At 42.1% G+C, this 24,801-nt stretch overlaps 1 protein-coding gene across 3 annotated transcripts in view; it reads left to right on the top strand.

Moving 5' to 3' along the window:
* CEP128 (centrosomal protein 128) overlaps window positions 1-24,801 on the top strand; it is a 430,997-nt gene that overhangs the window by 82,960 nt on the left and 323,236 nt on the right. For all 3 annotated transcript variants that reach the window (XM_032801915.2, XM_032801917.2, XM_075065602.1), the window contains exons 11-12: window positions 2,062-2,194; window positions 5,429-5,589. In XM_032801915.2, the coding sequence (XP_032657806.1) occupies window positions 2,062-2,194; window positions 5,429-5,589 (294 nt within the window). The remainder of the gene's footprint in view (window positions 1-2,061; window positions 2,195-5,428; window positions 5,590-24,801) is intronic.

Raw genomic sequence — 24,801 nt, 5'->3', positions numbered from 1 at the left:
AGATTAGTTTAGTTTAGTGCACCTGGACCGGGGCATGCCCCAGGTTTTAAGTTGTGCGACACTTGTAGGTGACCGATGCTAGTGAGCGATCTGCACACAAACTGTTTACACTTTCTGGGTGAAACCCATCTTAACAAGATTTGCAGGTCTTTCCAGTCTTGGACCAAGAGAGAAAGAGACATTCGGCTCCGGGCTATCCTGATGGTCTCGGCATTGACTCCGACTCTGGTGCACTGCTCGAGTCGGCACCAGGTACTGCAGTGTTGGTGCGCAGCGACCCATCGGTGCCATCTACCAGTCGGCACCGCTCCCTATCCACGGGGCACGCCAAGAAAGTTAAGAAGAGGCCCACCGTGACACCGAAGGAAAACTAGGGGAGAGGCTAGACCCATGTTGGTCAGTCCTTGGTCCCCATCGGCCTCCAGGCCTCCCACTCAGGTTGAGCAGAATAGCTCAGACCATTCTGAGCAGGCTTCCCCAGATGTCCGGATGCCCTCTTCAGCAGGGGCCCTGCAAGCAGCCCAGAACGTTATGTCCATGCCAGTACCAGACCACATTGCCTTCTCTGTCCCCATATCTACTCTAGGGACACCATCATAGGACCCAGCGCCACCATCAGAGGCTCATTCACCTACACATCTACTAATGTGATATATGCCATCATGTGCCAGCAATATCCCTCTGCCATGTACACTGGCCAAACTGGACAATCGCTACATAAAAGGATAAATGTTCACAAATAAGACATCAGAAATGGTAACATACAAAAGCCAGTAGGAGAACACTTCAATCTCCCTGGACATTCAATAACAGATTTAAGAGTAGCCATTCTTCAACACAAAATCTTCAAAAACAGACTTCAAAGAGAAACTGCAGAGCTCCAGTTCATTTGCAAACTTAACACCATTAATTTGGGCTTGAATAGGAACTGGGAGTGGCTGGTTCACTACAACATCAATTTTCCCTTTCTTGATATTGACACCTCCTCATCAGTTATTGGGAGTAGATCACATCCACCCTGACTGAGCTGGCCTTCAACACTGGTTCTCCACTTGTAAGGTAACTCCCTTCTCTTCACTTGCCAATATATATTTATGCCTGTATCTGCAATTTTCACACCATGCATCTGAAGAAGTGGGTTTTTTACCCATGAAAGCTTATGCCCAAATAAATCTGTTAGTCTTTAAGGTACCACCAGACTTGTTGTTGTTTTTGTGGATACAGACTAACATGGCTACCTCTCCGATATTTTTAGCATCAGAAACTCTCCCTATTTACTCAGTGCTTTACCTTCCCCCTCTTTTTTGGAGAGCTAGAAAAAGAGATGAAATTGGTTGAGGGGGATTTGGGGCTCAGTTCCATTAGCATTCATTGTTTGACTTTTGTTAGCATTTTCAACTCAGAAATCTGTATTGTTGTTTTATTTTGAACTCAGCCCATTGTGTGTAAGTATCTCAGAAGATGTAATGTCTCATACATGCTGAAATACCTAGGCACAGTGAGGTGGATTAAGAATATTTCTTGCTTTAATTCTGGTTCTGTACTTGGCTTGTTATAACACACACGTTAATGGTGCTCTATCAAATGTTCTTTGTATTGTTAATATTGTACAGTATTGTTAATATGTGACATACAATACATTGAGAAAGAAAATGAAAGTGAGCTGAAGAATCCTCTTATACTAAGGAAGCATTGATATGTTAATATCACACTTCTGATGACTGCAATCTGCTCCCCCACCCCCAAATCAGAGATAAAAATAGAATAAGCTAATTACAGCATGTGAGAATGATTAGAACATCGCTTGGTTTAGACTAAAGCATTTTCTTGCAACTGCCAATGTGATGATTTATACTAGCTCATCTGGTGTTTTGATTATCCTTTTCTGACCATATCTAGGAATGAACTTTCATTTCTTTTATGCTTGCCCTCTCTGAGCACTTAGGGATCTGCTAAAGAAGTGGTAATTATATCAAGTCTTTTAATGTTTATGGTGTTTGGTAGAATTGTTTGCATTTTTGTTTTGTTTTATTAAATGTTTGGTACTTCTCTGTTTGTTAGATTGAGGATCTCCATTCCCAATTATTGAGAGCAGAAGCCGACCGCGTGGATTTGCAGCATCAAGTTTCACAGGTTGCCGTGCACCGCCAAAGCTGCCATGATGAGCAAGAGGACGACAGGAGAATTAGATCAGGTACAGCCTTTTCCTGTTTTTTTGGGACATAAATTTATGAGTTTGCAAGAGTATAATCTCTGTCTTTGAGTTGTAATCTAGATCCTCTGTTGGTTGAACTAATACAGCTAGTTATCTTCTTGGCTCAATTAACTTTTGTTTGTACTGGTGTCAGATGTTAGTAGCTAAGTAGTTATGAGAAACAAAAGTTATGAGAAGACTGAAATACATTATCTTCATACTGATTATTTTAAAAAAATCAAAATTTATAGGATTACTAAATTGAGCAGCATCAATGGTTTCTTCACAGAAAAGAAATTTTGAACCATTTTCATAGTATCAAAGGATTTACATAAAAATTTTGATAATCTTTTTCTGAAATGTTGGTATTTCTACCTATCGTGAGGTTAACTCTTGACATATTGCAGCACAGTGCAAGATTCATCTCTCTGTGTAGATTTTTCCTTAATTAAGAAGGCTGCTAAACTGCCTGTTAAACCTCCAAATTATCCTTCAGAAATGACAACTTATTCTAGGGAGAAGCAGAGAATATAAAAAGAACAGGAGTACTTGTGGCACCTTAGAGACTAACAAATTTATTGGAGCATAAACTTTCGTGGGCTACAGCCCACTTCTTCGGATGAAGTGGGGCTGTAGCCCACGAAAGTTTATGCTCAAATAAATTTGTTAGTCTCTAAGGTGCCACAAGTACTCCTGTTCTTTTTGCAGATACAGACTAACACGGCTGCTACTCTGAAACCTGTTGAGAATATAGTTTCAATCACATTCAGTTAATGCTTGTATTTTCGACATCTTAGGCCAGGTCTACACTGCGACTTTAAATCGGTTTAATGGCCGATATACCGATTTAACGCTGTATCCGTTCACATGACGTCGTCATTAATATCGATTTTACCGCCTCCTTAAATCGATTTCGGAACTCCTCCCAAACGAGAGGAGTAGCGCTAAAATTCGATAGGTAACATTCGATTAGGGTTCGTATGGACGGAAATCACGTTATGGCCTCCCGGGCGGTATCCCAGAGTGCATCCACTGACCCTCTGGACACACACCTGAAAACTTTGTGGAATGCAGCGGGCAGTAAACCAGGAAAAGCCCCGCGAACTTTTGAATACGTTCCTGCTTGTCGGTGGAAGCTCTGTATCAGCGACGGCTTGCGATGCAGTTAAATCCAAAAAGAGCTCCAGCAATGGACCGTACGGGAATACTGAGTCTGTCGCTGTATGGGGAGACAAATCTGTTTGTATCCTGCTCCGTTACAGAACACGAAATGCCAAGCGTTTGATAAAAAACTGCAGGAATACACAGCGCTGCCGTGACAAGCGTACACCAGGAAGCCAGAAAGACTCAAATGGGACGCTCATGAAGGGAGGGAGGGGGTACTGAGGATCCCGGCTATCCACATCCACAGCAGTCTCGAAAAATTATTTCCACATTCTGGCTGAGCTCCAAATGTCTGTAGGTCAAAACAGTGTCTGGCGTGGGTTCAGGGACAGCTCCTCAAGTTATTTCCCCCCCCGCCCAACCAAGTGAAAAAAAAGGGAAAGATTGCTGTGCTATGGCGTTTGCTCATGCACTCTACCGAAAAAGGCGCCAAAGGGTTGTCTGCTGCCTTCACAAAGGGAGGGTGAGCTGTACCCAGCACCACTCCGGGCAATGTTTTCTGCCCGCATCAGCACTGGTGCTCTCAACACGGAAGTGGGAACTATGGGATAGCTGAGGAACAGCTACCCACAGTGCACCGCTCCTTAAATCGATGGTAGCCTTGGACCAGGGACGTAAGCAATCGATTTTGTGATTGCACTGTGGACGCGCAAACCCGATTTTATAACATCGGTTTTGTAATATCGGTTTAAACTACTTCGAATTAACCGTGCAGTGTAGACGTAGCCTTAGAAATGTGAAAATAGGTCATGGTATTCAGAATTTTAAAAATATATTTAAGTCTCAAGAGGTAATTGCATAGTAGGCTATATAATGTCTCTAAAGTATTTTTGGATAAAAAATTACAAATTGATCTGTATTTCAGCTCTCTAAATACATCTTGACGTGTGTTTTTTTTTAAAAAAGTCAATATCTTCTGGAGTCACTATGGTCTATCATTTATAGTGACACACTTCTGTGTGATATAGGTGGTCTCTAGGGTAGGTTCAATATCCCAATGAATCTTTCATCAGCTTGGTTAAGTCCTACTTTCTATTTTTGTAATTTCATATTACAGTTGCTTAATTCCTCGTGCATCCAGACAGATTCTCATGGTCATTAAAATGGAGTGTGATTCCATGTTTATAAAAATCTTCCCTTCCTCAGAAAACTGAAGAACCTATAGCCCTGTATCAAATACTTTATTTTTTTCAGAAGAGGGTGAATTGTTAGCCATTTTGAACCACCTGATAAAGTGACCATTTTGCTTAAAATTAAACTTATTTGTACATTTAAAATTCCTTTCCAACACTTGTTTTGCTATTATAATAACTATGCTATAAAAAGTTGCTATAAAAATGCAAAGAAAGAAACAAAACCTGTCCTGGAGCAATTTTACCAAAAAGAGGAATAGAGCTTTAAACAAACATTTCAACAGCAAGTAGTCTGAGGATAGAGGAGAGAGTCATGCAAAGGGGTAGGGACTGAGGTTTTCTGAATTTCTAATGGGTTATAAACTGAAGAACCTTGATTGTCAGCTGAGGAACAGCTGATATAATCACTGCAATTTTTAGATAGAAATTTACCGTATAAGTTCTGGATAAGAATGGAAACTTCACATACTTACCTAGATATAGTAAAAAGTGATACATTGTAACAATTTTTTTATAAAGTACTCTTTTCTAATGGTATAGCATCCAGATCTTGTGACTTTACCTTAATGTGGTTAAATTTTGGCTCTGTTGGAAGTCAATGGTAAAACTCCCATTTCATCCATGTTTTTTTCACTCCTAAAACAAATCTGCCTACAAAGGATGAAGAGAACATGAAATGGCTTGGCTGCAGTGAATAGAAGGCTAATATCTTCCTAGCTATGAAATCATACTTTTAACTTTCAGTATCTTCTGGTTATACACTGATAGAATACCCCACAGCTATTGATTTTATGTTCCCATTAATACCCCATAATTTATATGGGAAGAAGAAAATAGTACTGCAAAGATAGGAATGAGAAATTTAATTTCTACATTTTAGTGCTTTATTTGGCATATCAATTCTGTTTGTTCACAAATGGCTCACACTGTTTTGTAGTTGTTGAAAGGTCTGAGCGGGAGAAGCAAGAGTTGGAGAAACAGATCCTGGAGTTAAGAGCAAAGCTGAATCATAGTGCTGTCATGTCAGAGGTAGAGGAGCTGAAGCGATGCATAGAGCACAAGGATAAGGAGAAAGCACAACTTGCAATGCACATACAGGTAACATTTTCTTTATAAGTGGTTTCCCATGTGTTTGTGGTAGGTGATGTGCTAGGTTGGGTGCTGACATAAATCTCCAAAACAAATATTCCAGTGATACTCAGATCTTAGTGGTTCAGGAGCCATATTAGTGGTTAACGTTAAAAAAGAGAGCCACAGTAATGTGAATTCATTGCTTCATTTACTATTTTTATGTATATACAGGGCCAGCCCCAGAACAGGTGGTGCCCCAGGTGAAGAGCATCTTAGGTGCTCTCCCTCCGTTTGTTAAACTTTTGAATACCTTATTTTTTATTGCTTTTGTAGCTCATTTCATGACTTTGATACACGATTTGCATGCATGATTTATCACTGTCTCATAAAATGATAAATCTGTACACTAGGATCTGTAAATTATGCCATATGTAAGCAAATAAAAAGAATTGTTTATAGAAACTTTTTTTAATTTTAAGAATAACTGAAATGTACTAACATGAAGAAATTGAACTGTGCACCAACGTTGAATGGACCAGTATTAAATAGTGTTACAGCAGGTGATACTATCTAATGTTAACCCTATCCTTTAGTTCAAAAAGTTTCTCTACTCGCCTTTTGCCCTTCCGAACTGAAGCACAGCATCAGAGATCCAAAGACTGGACAATGCCATTTTCAAGCAATAGAACAGCAAGCAATGTCATTTTCTTCATTGACCATCAGCAATTTAATACATTTTAATGAGCTTGAGCTTTGAAAAGCTGCGCTCACCACTTGCGACTATGACCGGCAGCATGAGCAGAATCCTCAAAGTATCGACACATTGGGAAAAGTGTTCTCCAGCTCTGCATCATGATTTATTAGAAGAACTTGGAGTGGAGAGTGCTTCCTTTGTTGCAAAATGTGATCGCTGTTGTCCAGTTCAACTCAGAGGTTTTCATCATTGACATCTGAACATTCTCCATGTGTTAGTCTGGTGAAGGTCCGTACAATTGGTCAAGTGTTTTCTTGCTTACTAAGATCATATAAAAACTTCCAGGTCTTTTTGTGGTACTTCATTTGTCCTTTCTTTGGACACTTGAGCAGTGTCAACAAGCAACCAAAAAACCTCCTTCTTGAATTTTTCATCCAAGCTTCCTATCACCATATCTCTGCCCTTGTAACCAAGCTGTTTCTTCTTACGATGAATATGAGTTTCCTTAAAGTCAGGCTCAACTCCTAAGTTTTCTGCCATTTCTTTGTGACGGCATTTCAGCTGTAATGGCATGTTCAAATCTGTTGTCTCTGTAGGCCACAATGAAATCAAGTCAGCTTCTCATCAAAGTAGTAGTGGTCACAATGTCCATCTACTAAGTTTGTAATACTTTAGTTACAACATTGACTTGGAACGGGATATCATGCCAAATCACAGTTGAGACCAGAAATTTGAAGTCATTGATCTGGTTTACTGGGCTTTGCGCCTTGGGTTGGATTCTGGCCTCTACTCAGCTACGCCAGTTCCATCAGGGCGTCATAAACAACAGTCACGTGGTATCTCACTGACTTTATGTTGTCAATGCAACTCTCTCTGCGAGTGTCACTTAGTGGCTTCATGGTCAGATTTGTGACATTGTGATATCTTCCACCTGATAGTTGATGTTGAAAACAAGACATACATTCTTTGCACTACTCCAAAGAAAGATACTGAATCTAAAGAAGATGGCGCTGCATCTGACATAACCAGGGTGAGGGAATAGTAGCCATGAGGCATAAAGAAAACTCTTGGATTCAAGCCAAGGATCCTTGTGTGGATGCCACTGTTTCTTCCTTTCATGTTTGTGCCATTGTCGTAGCCTTGGCCATGGCAATCTAGAAGCTTTATTTTATTCTCATTCCAAACGTTCATAAACAGTTCTGGTAGGCTTTTCCAGTAGAGCTGTCCAGACTGGAAAGAGATCAAGTGTTCCTTTACTTGGACACCCATTCTTGTCAACAAATCTTACTGTAAATGGCATCATTTTTTACTGTGACTAATGTCGGTAGTGCAGTCCATTATTACCACGTAGTACTTTGCTTTGCTGAGCTGCATCAATATGTTGTTAAGCACCTTCCTTGCCATAAAGTTGATCAATTAGTTTTGAATTGTTTTGCTGCAGTAATGGTCGATAGCTTCTTTACAAACTAGTTGATGTAGGGGCTTACACATGACATTGTCGTATTTCCCAAGGAGCTCTACCAAACTAAGAAAATTACCTTTCTGTTCAGTGAACAATGTATCAGATGAGCCCTAGAAAGCCAAATTATTCTCTGCAAGGAAGAGGGTAATTCAGATCAGATGCTTGAACACATTCCTCCAATGCTCGGTTTCTACATTTCTGCCTTGAATAATGTTCTGGTTTTCTGCATCTTTCCATTTATTCAGCTTGAGCCTGTACTCAACTCCCATCCATTTGGATTGGGCCGTAAAATGACCTGGTGACTTTTCATGTTGCTTCAGAGCATCAGCTAAATTATGCCAGCAATTGTACCCAGAAAGCACAAGCAACAATCTGGCATTCTTGTTAAATATTTTACAAGAAAAACAGGTCAGTTTCTCAGTTGATTTTGAGTAAACTAGCCAATGCCGATTCTGTTTCTCACCGTTCTTGAGCACTCTTTTGCAGTGTGACTTTGAGAAGAATTGCTTCTGCTCATTTACTGGAAACGTCATTTCCTCGATTTTGCCTGTCCTGTTCAAAATTGTATGGCAGAGTTTAGGATCACTGGCTATAAAGTAGGATCTGATGTATCAGTCTGTGGTGTGCAGTTTTTCTTATTGTTTCTGTCATCATGTGTGGCTGATTCTTCATCATTTCTCTCCTTTTCATGTAAACCAGATTTTTCTTTGTCGTTACTCTCCTTTTCATGTGAGCCAATTCTTCTCTATCATCACTCTCCTTTATGCCACCAGGAAAAGTGGATGATTCCCCATCACTTCCTTTATATTTCCATTCTGCTAATGCCTTTGCAATAGGACTTCCATCATTTACACTTCACTCCTCAATTTTTTCTGCACTGGAACGATTGCGACTGCCTAAAGCCTGGTCTGTGTTGTTCTTTTTCAGATATTTTCCTGTCAAATTTGCCCCTTGCTGCAAACTAGATTGCAACTGAATTTTTTTGCTTTCTATACTGAGCTCCTGAAGGCTTTTTTTGGGGAAAACACACTGTATTAGGGACAGCAAATGTCTATGTTCCGCAGTCTTAGAATGTAATCAAACAATATGTATTAAACATGACAAAAGAAGTAACAATATTTCTTTTATATTGTTTCATAGATAGAAGTTCATTAGATATCTCTGGTGTCTCATTAAAAATGTCCTTCATCAGTCACTACTTATACTCTTCAAATCTTAAAACACAAATACACTTTCACAATTACACCATAAAGCAAGGTCCAGACTATCCTGTGCCTTATATACTCATGAGGGCATGTCTGACAACATTCTAGGAGGTTCAAGGAAAATGTAGTTCTCAAAAAGTCTGGAAGGTTCCATGAGATTCCACAAAGGTCTAGAATATTCTCAGAGGTTAGTGAAAAATGAATCCATGTACGGAATACATGAAACATTTTACTTCAAATGTTCTATTTTCCTTTTTGTCGCTAACAACAAAAACAGCACCCTAAGCCCAGCACCCCAGGTGGTCGCTGGGGTCACCTGCCCCTAAATCCAGCCGTGTGTGTGTGTGTGTGTGTATTATTCTCACAGCAAAATGACTGACCAAGTATTATTATTTTATCAGCTACAATTGTTAACATATACCTCTACCCTGATATAACATGACTCAGTGTAACACAAATTTGGATATAATGCAGTAAAGCAGTGCTCCAGGAGGAGGGGTAGGGGGGTGCACACTCCAGTGGATCAAAACAAATTCGATAGAATGCGGTTTCACCTATAACGCAGTAAGATTTTTTTGGCTCCTGAGGACAGTGTTATATGGGGGTAGAGGTGTAGTAAAAGCATCCTGATTAGTTAATAAGTTAGGTTAATAATTAAAATCACACAGTGTTTTAATATGTGCTGCAAAGAGCTGCAAGATGCACATTGAGGAGTCACTTGCGGCTCGCAAGCCTTAGTTTGAATATCACTGAAATAGTTACTCTGACCCTCCTTTAATATCTATTCTCTAAACCCCTTTGAACAGTGTTATGACCTTGCAGAATTTTCACCTCTGTCTTATTCTCTTTCTTTTGGCAACTGTGTCTTCCCCCTCCTTTTGCTCCTATGATTAACACCTGTTACACGTCTTTGTGAAAATACAGATCTGACATTCTCAGAGGCTGCTATCAATGCTCTGTGGAATGATTTTTGGGAGTGTTTAGAGATCTACTGCTTGCTCCCATTTCTCAGACCAAAAGCATCACGCCCATCTCCATAATATTTTTGGGCTAAAACTGGACTCCTGAGGTGCCTAGTTATCTGAGACAGTATATTCTTCTACTGCGGTACTTCTGCAGCACTATAACTACAATAAACCTTTGAAGAATTAAAGAGTAGAAATGCAAACTTTTCTTTCAAACCATATTTCTATGTATGGAAAGTATCAGTGCAATTATTAATCATCTGTATATAGTGTTTTATGTGTGCATAGTTTCTTGCATAATGAATGAAGACATAGTCCCTCTGTCAGGGAACCTACATCTAAGTAGAAATGTGCACTCTATGCATTGAAAGTTTTGTATTGATTGATTATTAACAGAAATGTCATGATATCATACATTTTTAGATTCTGAGATCTGTATTTTTGAACTTACTTCAATTTTGTCACTTCTGGTGAAGTCCCTGAAGGATAAACTGTTTTAGAATGCATCTATTATGCCAATCAGGAGAAATAAGGGGTACATTTTAAAAACATTGCATAGGTTTTTAGTAGTCACTTGACATTCATTGACTTAAATGAGAATCAGGCTTGGGGCTAAAAATCCATGCAATGTTTTTTGGAATTTAGAAAAGTGTCTTTTAATAGGTATTATTTTATCTTGCATGTAAGCCATAAAGGGACATAATGTATGTAAATTCATTGACAGTAAATTAAGATCATTATTAGTGAGAGAATTTGGAAAACAGTATCAGACAATCTCATTTTAAAGGGAGAACATAAGGAGATTTTATATATTTGCAATCTTATCTAGGAAGTTAGCTATTACTAGTGATTTCATGTGGAAGGTGTTCCGATGTTATGGGTGGCAGCTAGCATATCTGAAATATATTGAAATGTACTGAATTATTAAATTCTGTTTTAAAATAATTTCATTCTATTCTTCGGACTCCTGAGTCTGATACATCTATAACTGAAAGCTAAACCACATTACCAACTACTAATTATAAGCATCAGGTCTCCCCTCTCCCTCCTGCAAACAACTAGCTTACATTTGCACAGAAGGAGTTAAATGGTTATGAGGTAACAGAGTTGAACAGAAAAATATTTGTAGTTATGAGGGACATCCTAATGAAGGGTTTTCTGCTCAGAGGTAGAATCCTCTCCATGGATCTACTACTGGTCTATTTCAGACTAACCATTAGGGCAACTAACAAGGACAACCTACTTGCTTTTACACTATATGACGTTACAAATTATCCTCCAGGCTGAAAGTACTGGTGTCCTATATTATTAAGGACTTTGATATATCAGTAATGAGTAACCAGTTAGATCCTGAAGTATATAACCCTTTTAGAAAGCTAGATAATAAAGTATAAAAATAACTTGGTGCAGGTCTTTAAAAAATACTCTATTGCTCTTTGAAGTGCTGTACGCTAGTGCTTATCATTACTCAAGTTTATATAGCCTAAATGGACAATAATAAGAACTGCACCATTAAAATCAGTATAGGGTTGCATCTGAAACAAACTGCTTAATTCCCATTATTATTGTATAATCAAATTATATCAAATCATGAACACCCTGCTCAGAAAAATAAAACTTCCATTTTTCCCAGGACCTGTTTTTAGTAATGAATTTGTCATCTGTAATTAGAAGAAGTACTAGGCTGAGGACTTCTCTAAGCTAAAATGGGATGGTAAGATATCTAGAGGCTTAACTTTATGTTCAAAATGCTTATATTTACAAAATCAGATGAGAAAATTACTATTTTTTTTGTTGCTTGTGTTAACGTATTTAACCCTCAAACTGGTGCTAGCAAAATTTGCTTTAGAGCGTTGTATTTAAGATAAAATTTCCAGGCTAATGAAATATACTTTTTTTAAAAGCGCTCAAGTTTAACAAGTAACTCATTAGAAATGTGATCAGTTATGGCAATATGGAATAGGAAGTATTTAAAATTCTCACTATAAAATATTATTTTAGCATTCTGTCTTTTTTCATGAAGGTAATTTTGTTAAAAATAAAAATAGTTAACTGTCAAAAGTGAACAAATAATTTTTCCAGATTTTTAGATGCCTTTTTTTAAAATATTGAACTATTTCTGCTAATGGTGATTTTCTGCTTTTGGGGAAATACTGATGGAGGAGGGCTGAGACAGAGACATGCCACTGTTTGTAAATTAGAAATCCATTGTTTTACTGGTCTGATTGTCTCATAAGAAAATACCTTGTACTTCCTATTTCACTTCCCACTGTCATCTTCCTAGGAAGGCAGCAACAGTAGCAAGAGAGAAAAAGGAAAATAGCCTGTATTTTTTCTCTGGTGAGACATGCCAGGATCTGATGGGGATTCACAGTGTGTTCACTGTCTTGGCAAGATACACACACCACAAAAATGCTCCCATTGCCACAATCTCAAGGCCCATACCAGGAAAGCAATGGATCTACAGTGACAACTCCTCATAATGGAAAAGTCTCTGAGTCCGGTGTCCAATCTGGGATCACGGACCCCCTTCTGGGCACCGGTCTCCAATGGCAGCATATGATGGAGGTTCCCCATCACCCTTTCAGAGGAAGGAGCGCTTCGCCAAAAAGATGACAAAGACATGGGCTCTGATCTCCCCTTCTCAGGAATCGCCAAAAAGACATTTCCTGACCTGTTACACCCCATTGGTACCGACTGCAGTGAGACTGTTCACCTCCGAGGTAGCAGGACCATCTAATACCATGGGTATCGTGTGAGCCAAAGACCCTTAGTAGGCTGGTTCAGAAAAAGGCTCTGAGGGAAAACCTGCCATCCCTGCCTCTGTACCACTGGATCTGCAGTGCTGGTGCCACTTTCTGCCTCTACAGCACATAACACATGACCCTTGGGATCAACAACTGTGGTAAAGGCATCAGTACCGCTGACAACACCTCCTTGGTACCCAGGCTATTGATACCGCAGCAATTTCTCCACCATAAAGATCTTCTGGTTTCCTTGGCACTGGAATTGCCACTTCTCGATATCGACCTTGCTCCAGCACCTTCAATACCCAACTTACCGCAACATCCAGAACAGCTCTTCCTTTATCCAGTAACTAGGATGATGATGATGAAATCTACTCCTCGCTTCACTCCTCGCCTATCCACACAGCTACCAGACCAGGTCCACGAGAGCAACATGAATACCATCCGAGACCTGAAGCTCAAGGATGATACAGACACTTATGGATGCCACCACCATTGGCATTTCCATGACAGTGGTCTTAATGGGACACATAGGATAGTGTTCACAGCACACTGACCAAGCCTTTCAGTTCACACAGGGAGAGGTCAAGGCATTCACCATCACCCTCTGCCCCTGGACCCTTTGAACCTCCAGAAGAGGCAGTCAAGGGACTAGAGGAGACGTCTGATTGGGAAGTCACACCAGCTGCCAATTTTTCATCCTTCTTTCTGGATGAAGCTCTCATGCCACCATAATCCATGACAGGGGATGACTTTAAACAGTTCAAGGAACTGATTAAGAACATTGCAGATTCACTGGAGATACCTCTGCAAGAAGTTGTTGAGTCCCAACATAAGTTGCTGGGCATCCTCCAGACTTAAATCTCCTCCAAGCGTGCCCTTCCAATAAACAAGGCGCTCATTGACCGAGCCAAGACTGGGTCAGCAATTTCACCCACCTGCAAAAGAGCAGATAAAAAGTATTATGTCCCTTCTGAGGGGATGGAATTTCTATTTTCACACCCTACACCAAACTCTCTGGAGGTAGAGGCTGTGAACGAGCAGGGCAGACAACAGCATTCCCGATCCACCCCATTTGACCGGGACTGGAAGAGATTGGACCTTTTTGGAAGTAAAGCTTTCTCTTCATTCACTCCTATTACTCAAAAATGTCTGACTTCATTGACCACATATCTGAGGAAAAAAGGAACAATCTAAAGCCTTTATATCTGAAGGTCAACTCCTAGCTTGCACAGCTTTACAAACTTCTTTGGAGTTTGCAGCCATGGTGGCATGTTCTGTTGTTGCAGTCGTAGTAATGTGGTGAGGTTCCTGGCTTCAGTTCCTTGGGTTTTCCCAAAGAGGTACAATCAGTTATAGAGAATCTCCTCTTTGAAGTCCACAAGCTGTTTGCAGCCAAAATGGATAAGTCCCTTCATATGCTGAAAGACTTCAGGGCGACTCTGAGATCCTTGGGCATATATATGCCTACACAAAAGAAAAAATGGGGGCAAAGATCTAGATCTGCACCCTACACCCAAGCTCAGATGCAGTATGACTGCCAAACGCAGAGGCAGAGACCTGCAAGATGGAGACCACTCCCTTCCCAGACCTTGACTCCCAAAACCTCCCTCTAAATAACAGTTTTGAGGGTTTGGTTGAGGACCAGAAACACCTCCCACTTTATATATTGCTTGACTCATCCAATGCCATCTATCCGTTCAGAGACCATCTGACTTCATTCCATCCAGTGTGATGAAAAATCACATCATAGAAATGGGTATTAGAAAACATTGAGACTAGCTGTTTCATCCAGTTTACGTCTATCTGTCATAAACAGATAGCTAAGGGTTAATGTTTCTTTTACCTGTAAAGGGTTAACAAAGAGAACCAAACACCTGACCAGAGGACCAATCAGGAAACAGGATTTTTTAAAAGCTCAGAGACGGAATGTTTGGATCTGTGTCTTTTGTCTGGCTCTCAGCTATGAGAGGGGTCTTTCTATCTTCAAGCTTCTAATCTTCAGTTTCAAAGTTGTGAGTACAAAGGTAGAAAAAGCAATAGGCTGTTATTGTTTTTTTGTGTATTTCCATGTGTGTAGTTTGCTGGAATGTTTAAATTGTATCTCTTTTTGAATAAGGCTGTTTATTCATATTTTTCTTTTAACTAATAGCCCTGTGTATTGTTATCTTGATGCAGAGATCATGTTCATGTGGTTATTCTTTCTTTTTATATAAGCTTTCTTTTAGACCTGTTAGTTTTCTCTGGGTTAGGCTAAGGAACGAAGGAAAGGGAAATTCTCTTTGTGTTAAAGATTTACGTAGGGTAAATCTTGCAGCCCCAGGGGAAGAAGAGGGGGAGGTAAATTGCCCTCTCCTGTTTTTGCATTCAGGGTAGTTTAAGTCAGTCCTCGCCAGGTATAACCAGGGAGGCGGGAGCTGGGGATGAGAGAAAGAGGAAGACAAGGGGTGGAGTTGGTTTTCCCTTTGGTCTAGAGGCTCAGGGCTTCTTTGATCTGGGGTCCACCAGAGAAGGTTTTGGGAGACCAGAGAGGGAGCCAAGTCCTGGAAATCACTTGTGGTGGCAGCGATATCAGATCTAAGTTGGTAATTAAGCTTAGAGGGTTCATGCTAGCTTCTCAGTTTATGAACGCTAAGGTTCAAATCTGAGTAGGAAAGCTATGACACCATCCCCCTACCCAACCTTCCTCACTGGTCCTCTTCAGGGACCCTTCTCACGAACACCTACTGTGACAGGAAGTAAACTATCTCATATGTGTAGGTGCAGTAGAACCAGTACCAACACAACACAGAAAGAAGGGTTTCTACTCCCATTTTTTTCTAACCCAGAAAAAAACCTGGAAGATGGAGATCCATTCTTGACTTAATAAGACTGAACAAATTAGCGCAGACCCAGCGATTCAAGATGGTCATACTAGCAACAATAATTCCAGCACTAGAACGAGGGGACTGGTTCTTGGCCCTCGAGTTCCAGGATGCATATTTCCACATGACAATACATCCCACATCCAGGAGGTGTCTCAGGTTCTGGGAAGAGATTATTTCCAGTAAAAAATTCTTTTTTTTGGATGATCTATCGCTTATCCATGGGTATTCTCAAAAGTCCTTGCAGTGGTAGCCACCTATCTCCGCAGACAAGGTGTCAGAATATTCTTCTTGGAATGTTTGCTCATGTCCATTCCATCTAGGTGCGTGCATGTCCATGTGCACAGTCGTCGGAGATTTTTGCCTTAGTGGTGTCTGTAGGGCCAGTCATGGTACCCTCTGAAGTGCAGCGCTCATGCATCTGTATATAAGACACCACTGGCCTTACTCCCTCTCAGTTCCTTCTTATCTCCCCGTGACAGTTGGTCGGAGCACCTTCCTCTTCCTTTGTAAGTGTTCAGTGGTTTTTCCTAGTGCTACTCTGCCTTCTTTTGTATATAATTGTTTACAGTAGTTAGTTAGTAATTAGATGTTAAGTGTAATGGTTAGTTAATAAGTTAGAGTCCCTATTGGGACTTTGCCCAGAGGCAGGGCATGCCCCAGTCTCGGTCTCCGGGCTTTAAGCCTTGCTCAGTCTTCAATAGGCCTATGCCTGTTTAATGACTCCTCGGAGCAGCTGCTTAAAGTGATTGGGAGAGTCACACATAAAAGATAAGTGCCACATTTGTAAGAACTTTTAACCAAGAACTCTGAAGGAGTGGGATATTCGTTTATGGGGCCTCCTCATGGTGGCCATGCTTCGCCCGACTTTGGAGTCTTCCCGTTTGGACTCTACCTCAGCATTGGAGAGGAACACGCTGGCACCAAGCTTCATCTGGCACTGATCCCCTTCACCGGTGTCCAAGAAGTGTTTAAAGAACTGAAGCTCCTCTGGCACCAAGAAGGTCAGGGGGCATTGGGCGAAGGATCAAGTACCGGCCATCCGCCCATGGTAGAGCTGCATGGGGGTGCCTTGCTGCTTGGATGCCTCAGCCCTCCTAGGGATCCGCCTTCAACACCTGGGAGTGGTAGGGGATGTAGGCACCCAATCTTGCTTCCCGCAACCGAGGTGGCTAACGATCAGCGAGCCCCTCTGGTGCCATGTAGTCATTGGAAGCAACAAAGGTTCTCCCCCTCTAAGGGCAAGCCAAGTGCAGGGCCACCTCCAGAGGGCAGTAATTTCCATAGCAGAGGCAGACTCCGCGTTCTAGGTCCCTGGATAGACAACCTAGGTTGCCGGCACTGTGATCCCAGTCACTGCAGGTATGACGCAGGTCATCTGCAATGAGACATTGGTCCCCCTACACCCAGCACCGTTTTCCCTCCCACCAGCTGACGCTGTGGCACAGGTCTCGCTCCTCATCATCATGAGACTGCTCCTCCTCATGGCACTGGTCTCTCGTTCCCAGCACTGGCCCCTGCAGGTGTCGCTTGCTGCACTCAAGGCACCACTCCTGCAGGGTCAGCCACCACACTCAGGTGTCCACAGCCCCTTCCTGGTCAACAGAAGGGGACTCTTCGGAGTCGGAGCAGGACTTTAGCCCCTCACCAAGGCAGCTCCAACCTCAGTGGGCCCTGGAAACGTCTCAACTCCTACAGTGCTGGCATGGCAGCAAGGCCAGTTGTTACCAGATTTACCCATTACTTTGGGGTATGCTCTTTTATTCGGGTTACTCTTCTGGGGAATGGGATTCTGTAATTCTATCAATGCACTGCTTGTGTTACTTGTGTTTTCATATGGAGCTCTACTTCTGTCTTCTGCAAGTCCTCTCCCAATGGAGCTATCCTGCAGGACGTAGGTTCACCAGGGCTGGGTTTCTCCAGCCCCAAAACCGGATGAACACCCACACGCCCACACATAAATTAGCAGAGCAAGTCTGAGCAGACTGAGTCAATCAGCACTGTCAAGCTGACCCCTTATATGTCTCTGGACTCACTGGGCTGGATGAAACAGCACTTTCAAGCTGACTCTCCTTATATGCCCCTGGGCTGCATGGACTGGGTCAAGCAGCACTTTCAAGCTGTTACCCTTATGCGTCCCAGCTTCAGCACATCCCCCTATCCCCACTCTCATAACACAATTGTACTGGCAGTAACCTACTTGATGAGCAAACCCCACAGTATTTTGGTGCTGCAGGGATCTTTAGCTTAGGTAAAAGAAATGTTGTTGTAGAGTGAAGGGGGGAAGCTAAAAACACAAAAGAGTAAAGTTCAGCAAGAGCGAGAGAAGCAACCAACTTAACCATAAAAGTTATTTTTTGAATAATAGTGATAACTACACAAGGAGGACTAAACCAACATAACATACATTATTAAAGGTTAATACCTAAGGTAGAAAGGAAAACAGAGAGAGAGAAAGAGACAGAGAGAAAAAGAGAAGGGTATCTCACCGCTCCCTGAAGCTTGAACTGGTCAGGATTCTCAGATGATGCTGGTAGCTGAGGGTCCTGAGGGCAGGAGACAGGCATAGTCCCCAGCACGATCAGTCAGGAAAATGTGGAGTCCCAGTGGAACTGATGCATAGTTTGGATCTAAGCATCAGAACACTGACTGGAGGGTGAGTGTGGATTTTTGTAGAGAAATTACAATGGTTGAAGGGAGAATACTAGATTTGTTATAGGTAAGCTGATGATTTAAGGGTTTTCTTTAGGCTAGACAATAGGAGCTGATCACTCTTGGCTATGGGTGGTATTTTATTCCAGGGAGCTCACAATGCAACTAGCCTACTTCACTATTTGGATATCAATTAAGGATTCATTATTAGAATTGGTTTGATAATTGCTGAGCTGGGTGTGTGCAGACATAGGTTCATTAGCATCTGGAGCAGAGATTCCCATGATGCAGTGCTTCCCTGCTTTTTCTGGTCCCAGAGTTCAGTGTAGTTCTCTGTTCTCCATTCTGTATATAAATTGAGATGTCTTCCTGTCCCATCTTTCATGCAGATGAGGCTAGGGGAGTTGTCTCTGCTCTCCATTCTGTATGCAAATGGAGATGTCTTAATCTTGTCACCCTTGTCAGGAGGGGTCTAGGTGTGTGTCCCAACACCCTTCACTGCTCTCTGCAAGTTTTTTCCTCTGATGGGTTTTGGTTTAAGCAGAGGCTTGGGGGTGGGGGTGTCTTTCATGAGTCAGGCTGGATACTGCACCCTGGTTCCCCAAGAACACAGATGTGTCTGGTATCACAGCGGCCAGCCCAATGGCCCTATTCGAACGCATGGGAAATGCCAATGATTCTGGTACTGTTCTCACATCAGTGTTTCCTTGCTGCTATGAAGAGGCAGCCTCAGGCACCCATGGTACTAGAATTCGTATGTGGAGCAGACTCCAACATCGAGGGAGAGAAGCAGGTGCCCATTGTGAACTAGGGGGAGATTGCCCCGGTCCCTCCCTGAGTAGCATAATCATCCTCCTCATCGCCGGACAGGGCAGTTGTGGGACCCTCGTGGGCCAGCCTTCCCAATGACTTTAGGGAGCACCAAGCCCTGCTGTGGAGGGTGGCCTCGAATTTGGGCTTGGAGGTGGAGAAAATGGGAGAGCAATCGGACAATCTGTTCAGTATTCTTGCAGTATCTGCCCCCTCACGCGTCGCATTGCCCATGCATGAAGGGGTTCTCAAGATTGCCAGTGTCCTCTGGCAAACCCCATTCGCCATCCCGCCAGCCTCCAAGCGGGCCAAAAAGAAGTATTTCATACATGCTAAGTGTTTTAAATATCTATATACCCACCCACCCCTTGAGTCGCTTGTCATTTCTGCAGCTAATGAAAGAAATAGGCGAGTTCCACTCCCAAAAATAAAGATGCCAAGAAGCTGGACCTAGTTGGGAGGAAATGTATTCAACTGCCAGCCTCCAGTTTTGGTGTTAGATCATCAAGCGCTAGTGGACAGATACAACTTTAATTTGTGGGACTCCCTAAAAAAATTGAGACTCCCTGCCCCAGGACCTGTGTCAGGAGTTTTCCACCATTTTGGAGGAGGGTGCCGCTGTGGCGATGAGTTCCTTCCAGATGGCCTGAGATTCAGTTGATTCAGCTGCTAGGGTCGTTGCCTTGGCCCTGGTGATGAGGCTCAGTCGCTGGCTTCGATCCATGGGCCTGTCCCAAGAGATGCAGTCTTCCATCCAGGATTGCCCCTTCGACGGGAGTTGGCTCTTCTCAGAACAAACGGATTCCAGGCTGCATGGACTCAAGGACACTCGGGTGACCCTTCACTCACTAGGGCTGCATATGCTGCAAGCAGCAAGAAAACAGTTCAGGCCTCCCCTGCCTCCTAGTCCTTGGGCTCCCTGGCAAGGCTTATCTAGGAGAAGAGACAGAGACTCTGGGTTTAGCCATTGCCCCTCTGTCTCCCACTCGTCCGCCCAGCTAGGCCCCTTCAAACACCAAGGAGGCCAGAAGCGCTCATTTTGAAGGTGCGCTTGAGGACGGTGCTGCAGTCAATCCTCAGGATCCACCTCCCTACTCATTTTTCAACTGTCAACATCCCTTCGGGTTGGTGTGGTTGCAAGTAACCTCAGACCGCTTGGTGCTCGACATAATATCTTGGGTCTACACCCTGCAGTTTTCGGCCTTCTCTTCCTCCAACCCGCCCCCATCCCATCCCTCTTCAGGGACCCTTCTCTCAAGCGATTCCTCACCCAGGGAGTGGAAAACCTCCTATGGCCGGGAGTGGTGGAGGAGGGCCCTCGAGAGATGAGGGGAGGAGGGGTTTACTGTCGCTATTTCTTAATCCTGGGGTTCTCTAACTTCTTTACACCATGACTCCCTTCTGACAACAAAAATTACTACATGACCCTAGGAGGGGGGACTGAAGCCTGAACCTGCTCAAGCCCCACCGCCCTGGGCCAGGGGCCAGAGCCAAAGCCCAAGTCCAAGTCCCACTGCCCTGCGGAGGGTGAAAGCCGGTAGTGCCTTATATACTGACACATGAGCGCGGCACTCCAGAGGGCACCATGACCAGCCCTACGGTTAACGCTAAGACAAAAATCTCTGACTGCTTATGTGGGCACGCGTACACCTAGAATAGAATGGACACAAGTATAGATACAAAGCTGTAGGTAACAGTTTTTCCCCTATCTGGACAATTGCTTAGTCAAAACATTGACTCGAGAAGAGGCACTAGAAGCACCCCGAAGGACAGTAGCTTTCTTTGCACAGCTAGGTCTACAAATGAATTAACAAAAAGCAGCATTCACACCTGTGCAGAGACTGGACAGAACCAATCACATTTCTTATCAGTTGCTAGCACATATGTGGTTAAAAATTACCTTATGCAATTGTGTCAAAGTTGGTTATGAAAATAGATCATGCCAGAAATAAATTTCCATTTATTTTAAGGCACAGCCTATATAAGCTCAAAGCAAAATTTACCTTTTAGTTCCCTTGACATAACTATGAGGGATTCTGTTAGCACTCAGCTGTATGGCAACAGCTTTGTTAACCCAATTTAAATGCATATTTTTTAAATGTCTTTATTTTCCTCCATGGACCCTCACAAAAATAAGGGAAACCTCATTTACTGTCTGTGGACAACAATGAAATTGACTATACACAAAATAAACCAATTGGAAAAATATTTCTCTAATCTTTTAGTTGTAGTAAACTTATTTGCTGCTTTTAAAAGTAGTAGGTGAATGAATTCATAGAGATGTGACTTTCCAAAATTAAATTACTCTCTTGCGAATGAGGGATCATTAGAATGTGTCTGGAGCTTATTATTCCATTGTAAAAACTGTTCATCATCTCAGAAAAATTGCTTTTGTGCTAAAGGTCACTTGGTAAACCTGTGAAAGAATGTATTGTTCATATGCACAATGGATGAAATTACTTGATTGACTGAAGGTTCCTAACTCTCTAATCTTGAATAAAGTGGGGCTGTTGAACAGCATAACACTGTTGAACGTTGGACCATTCCACCGTGACTGTATTGGATTTTTTAGGGGAGGGGAGAAGAATAGATCGCTGTACTTTTGCTTTAGGATTGCCTCTTTGGGTATGTCTACACAGCAATTAAACACCTTTGTCTGGTCCGTGTCAGCTGACTTAAATTTGCAAGGCTGTAAAACTGCAGTGTAGACTTTCGGGCTCAGGCTGGAGCCTGGGCTCTGGGATGCTCCTCTCCTTCACAATTTGCAGCCTGAAACCTACAAGCCTGAGACAGTTGATATGGGCTAGCTGCGGGTGTTTAATTGTTGTGTAGACTTACTGTTTGTTAATGTACACATTTTCAAACTTAAGAGCAATTTGTAGCTTCTGAATTAATTTTGTCCTCAGCTAAAATTCCTTTAATGGCCTTCCCTTTTATTAATAAGAGGGTGGCATTCAAATAGAGAATAATTGATGAAAAATACAGATCAATTAAGAGGTTTAAAAATCCACAAACAGTTATTTTTAAATTGTTTGCATCAAAGAAAGATAGCAAGTGGAAAATCCATTTATAATCACTGACCAGCAGACACTGCAGAAACTATGTTTGACTAGGTCTTAAACATTGAATTAGTGTTATATAATAGTGCATGTTGATAAAGTTTATATATATTTTTCTTATGATATTTGCTTAAAAGCCACAAATTATTCCTGAAAACTTGAAATCTTTTAATGGATATTAGCTCCATTTGTTTAAAACTTATACAGTATATGTATATAATGTCTTTTGTCTGGTGAAAATTTTTTTCCTGGAACCTAGCCCCCCACATTTACGTTAACTCTTATGGGGAAATTGGATTTACTTAACATGGTTTCGCTTAAAGTCGCATTTTTCAAGAATATAACTATAATGTTAAGCGAGGAGTTACTGTAAATTTAAAAAAAATCTATTTCTCAAGACTTGGATTCTGCCTGAAGATAAACATTTTTTGAAAGTTTTTGAGGGGGAAGAAAGGGGAACTCCCCCGCCCAAAATAACTCCACCACTTTCCCCGCTATTTTTTGTTATGGCGTAAGAGGAAGTGTGTGTCTAGGCATGACTGTGTTTTAAGGCATTTTTTAAAAAGTTTAGAGTGTGCAGACTAGGGAGTTAAGAGATCTCAGATGGAGCCAGGATTGCCACTAAGAGTTTGTAACCTATAAGTGCTAATGTAAAATCAGTGAAGGCAGCCAATGTAAAGAATTCAGGATATGAGTGTTGTGATTGTGTGCCCAAACCTGTATCAAACAGACTGCAATCACCAGAAATCTTGCTGAGAGCCCTAGTAAGAGGATTACCATATGGGCGATAGGTCATTGTGTTGGTGCCAGTCATGGAATCCTCAGGGGCCACTGTCAAAAGAAAACGGAGCTAGGAATCCTATCCATTAGGGATGCTATGTTTTTTAGCCTTTGTTAGACCAGCAGAATCTCTCATTTTATTTTAGCTTTATTTATGGCCCCCATCACTGTAGTATCTGAGTGCCTCACACTTTTTAATGTAATTATGCTCACAACGTCCTAGTGAAGAAGGGAAGTACTATTCTGTCAGAAACTGGGATGGAGATGGTCATGCCTAGTGGTCAGAGTTGGAATCAGGAGTCTGGGGTGGGGTTGGAGTGATGCTGGAGCACGGCTGAAGCAGGACTAGGAACAGAGCTGGAGCGAGAGCAAGGCTGCAGTATGCTAAGGCTTGGGGAGTCTGTGGCGACCCTGAAACAGAAGGGAGTTCCAAGCCATGGGGTGACATTGAGCAGACTGAGCTGATGTTCCTCTGTGGGTCTTGTATACCTGATCTGGGAGTCACATGACTTTTGGGATTGGCTGGAGCCTATCACAGGAGTGACTCATCACCTTACATCATCTTATTTTACAGAGAGGGAGTTGAGGCACAGAGAGACTAAGTGACTTGCCTTAGAATACACAGCGTAAGGAAATGAGCCCAGGTCTCCTGAATCCCTGGCTAATGCCCTAACTGCTGGACCATCCTTTCTCCCCAAAGTGCATTAATACACTTCAAACCATTGACATGAAGAAAGTGGCAGACAACTCAAATCTTTTCCCTCATATTGAAGACAATTGAGGAAAAAGTATGTTCTCCTCCACCATCTCCACCTTCTCTATGAGAGCTGAGTATCTAAGACACTGATGGCTAGCTGGAAAACCAGCCAGTCATATTGTATGCTGTCTTCCTGCAGAGCTGGGATTTATTCAGTTGAAAGATTTATCAGTTCTATTTGTAACCCCTCATTCCCTTTTGAATACACTTGGTATAAAATATTCTTTTGGGGTTCTGTTTGACATAAACTAACACCTTTAAAAAGTGCACCCAACTTAATTCATTTAACACTGTTTCCCTTGGCAATGTTGTCATTAAGATGACCATGTCTAAATGACTGATTGCATTTCGGGCTGTTATGATAAGGCCGATTTAAAATTAGAAGACCATATCAAAGCATATTCCATTCAAGGCAATATGGCATGTTTTTATCTTAGATATATGCAAGATGGATGCATTGTCCTCACTCCAAACAGTTTCAAAACATTATTGCTTAGATTCAGTTTCTGGGATTTTGGAGATGTGGGTTCAGTTTCCAGCGTTGCTGCGACTCCCACTGTGACCTTGTACAAGTCATTTACTCTTCTGGATCTTCATTGCTCATATGGAAAATGGAGATGATAATACATCCTTTGTCCCACCCTTTTTCTGGCTTTATACTGTAAACTCGCTGAGGCTGGGGTTGTTTCTCCCTATCTGATTTCACAGTTTCTAGCAGAATAAGGTCTTGATCTTGGTTGTTGCCTCAGGGATGATACTGTAATATAAATAGTCAAGGGAGGAATCCTGCTTTTGGATCGTTGGCCCTGCAGGACCTACACCTCTACCCCGATATAATGCGACCTGATATAACATGAATTCGGATATAACGCGGTAAAGCAGCGCTCTGGGGGGGCAAGGCTGCGTGCTCCGGTGGATCAAAGCAACTTCAATATAACGCGGTTTCACCTATAACACAGTAAGATTTTTTGTCTCCCGAGGAGAGCGTTATATTGAGGGTAAAGGTGTATTTCCGAAGTAGGGGCACCTGAACTCTTCTGCTTTTTGTTAGAGGTGACCATATTTTTTCATTTTTGTTTGTTTTGAAGTTTTTTGGGCAGTATCTTCTAAAATGCTGACCTCCCTGGCTGGGATGTGGCTTTGGGGATAGGAGTAGTGGAAGCACTGCTGGGTCTGAGAGGGAGAGCTTTTAACTGGGAGCCACTAAGGCAGTTTCTAGGTGCTCCTTCTCCTTTCTTTTCTCT

This window comes from Chelonoidis abingdonii, chromosome 4 (genome assembly GCF_003597395.2).
Source record: "Chelonoidis abingdonii isolate Lonesome George chromosome 4, CheloAbing_2.0, whole genome shotgun sequence".
In the NCBI taxonomy this organism is placed as follows: Eukaryota; Metazoa; Chordata; order Testudines; family Testudinidae; genus Chelonoidis; species Chelonoidis abingdonii.
Note: the sequence above shows the minus strand (reverse complement) of the source record. Positions and strands in the feature narration are given on the sequence as shown.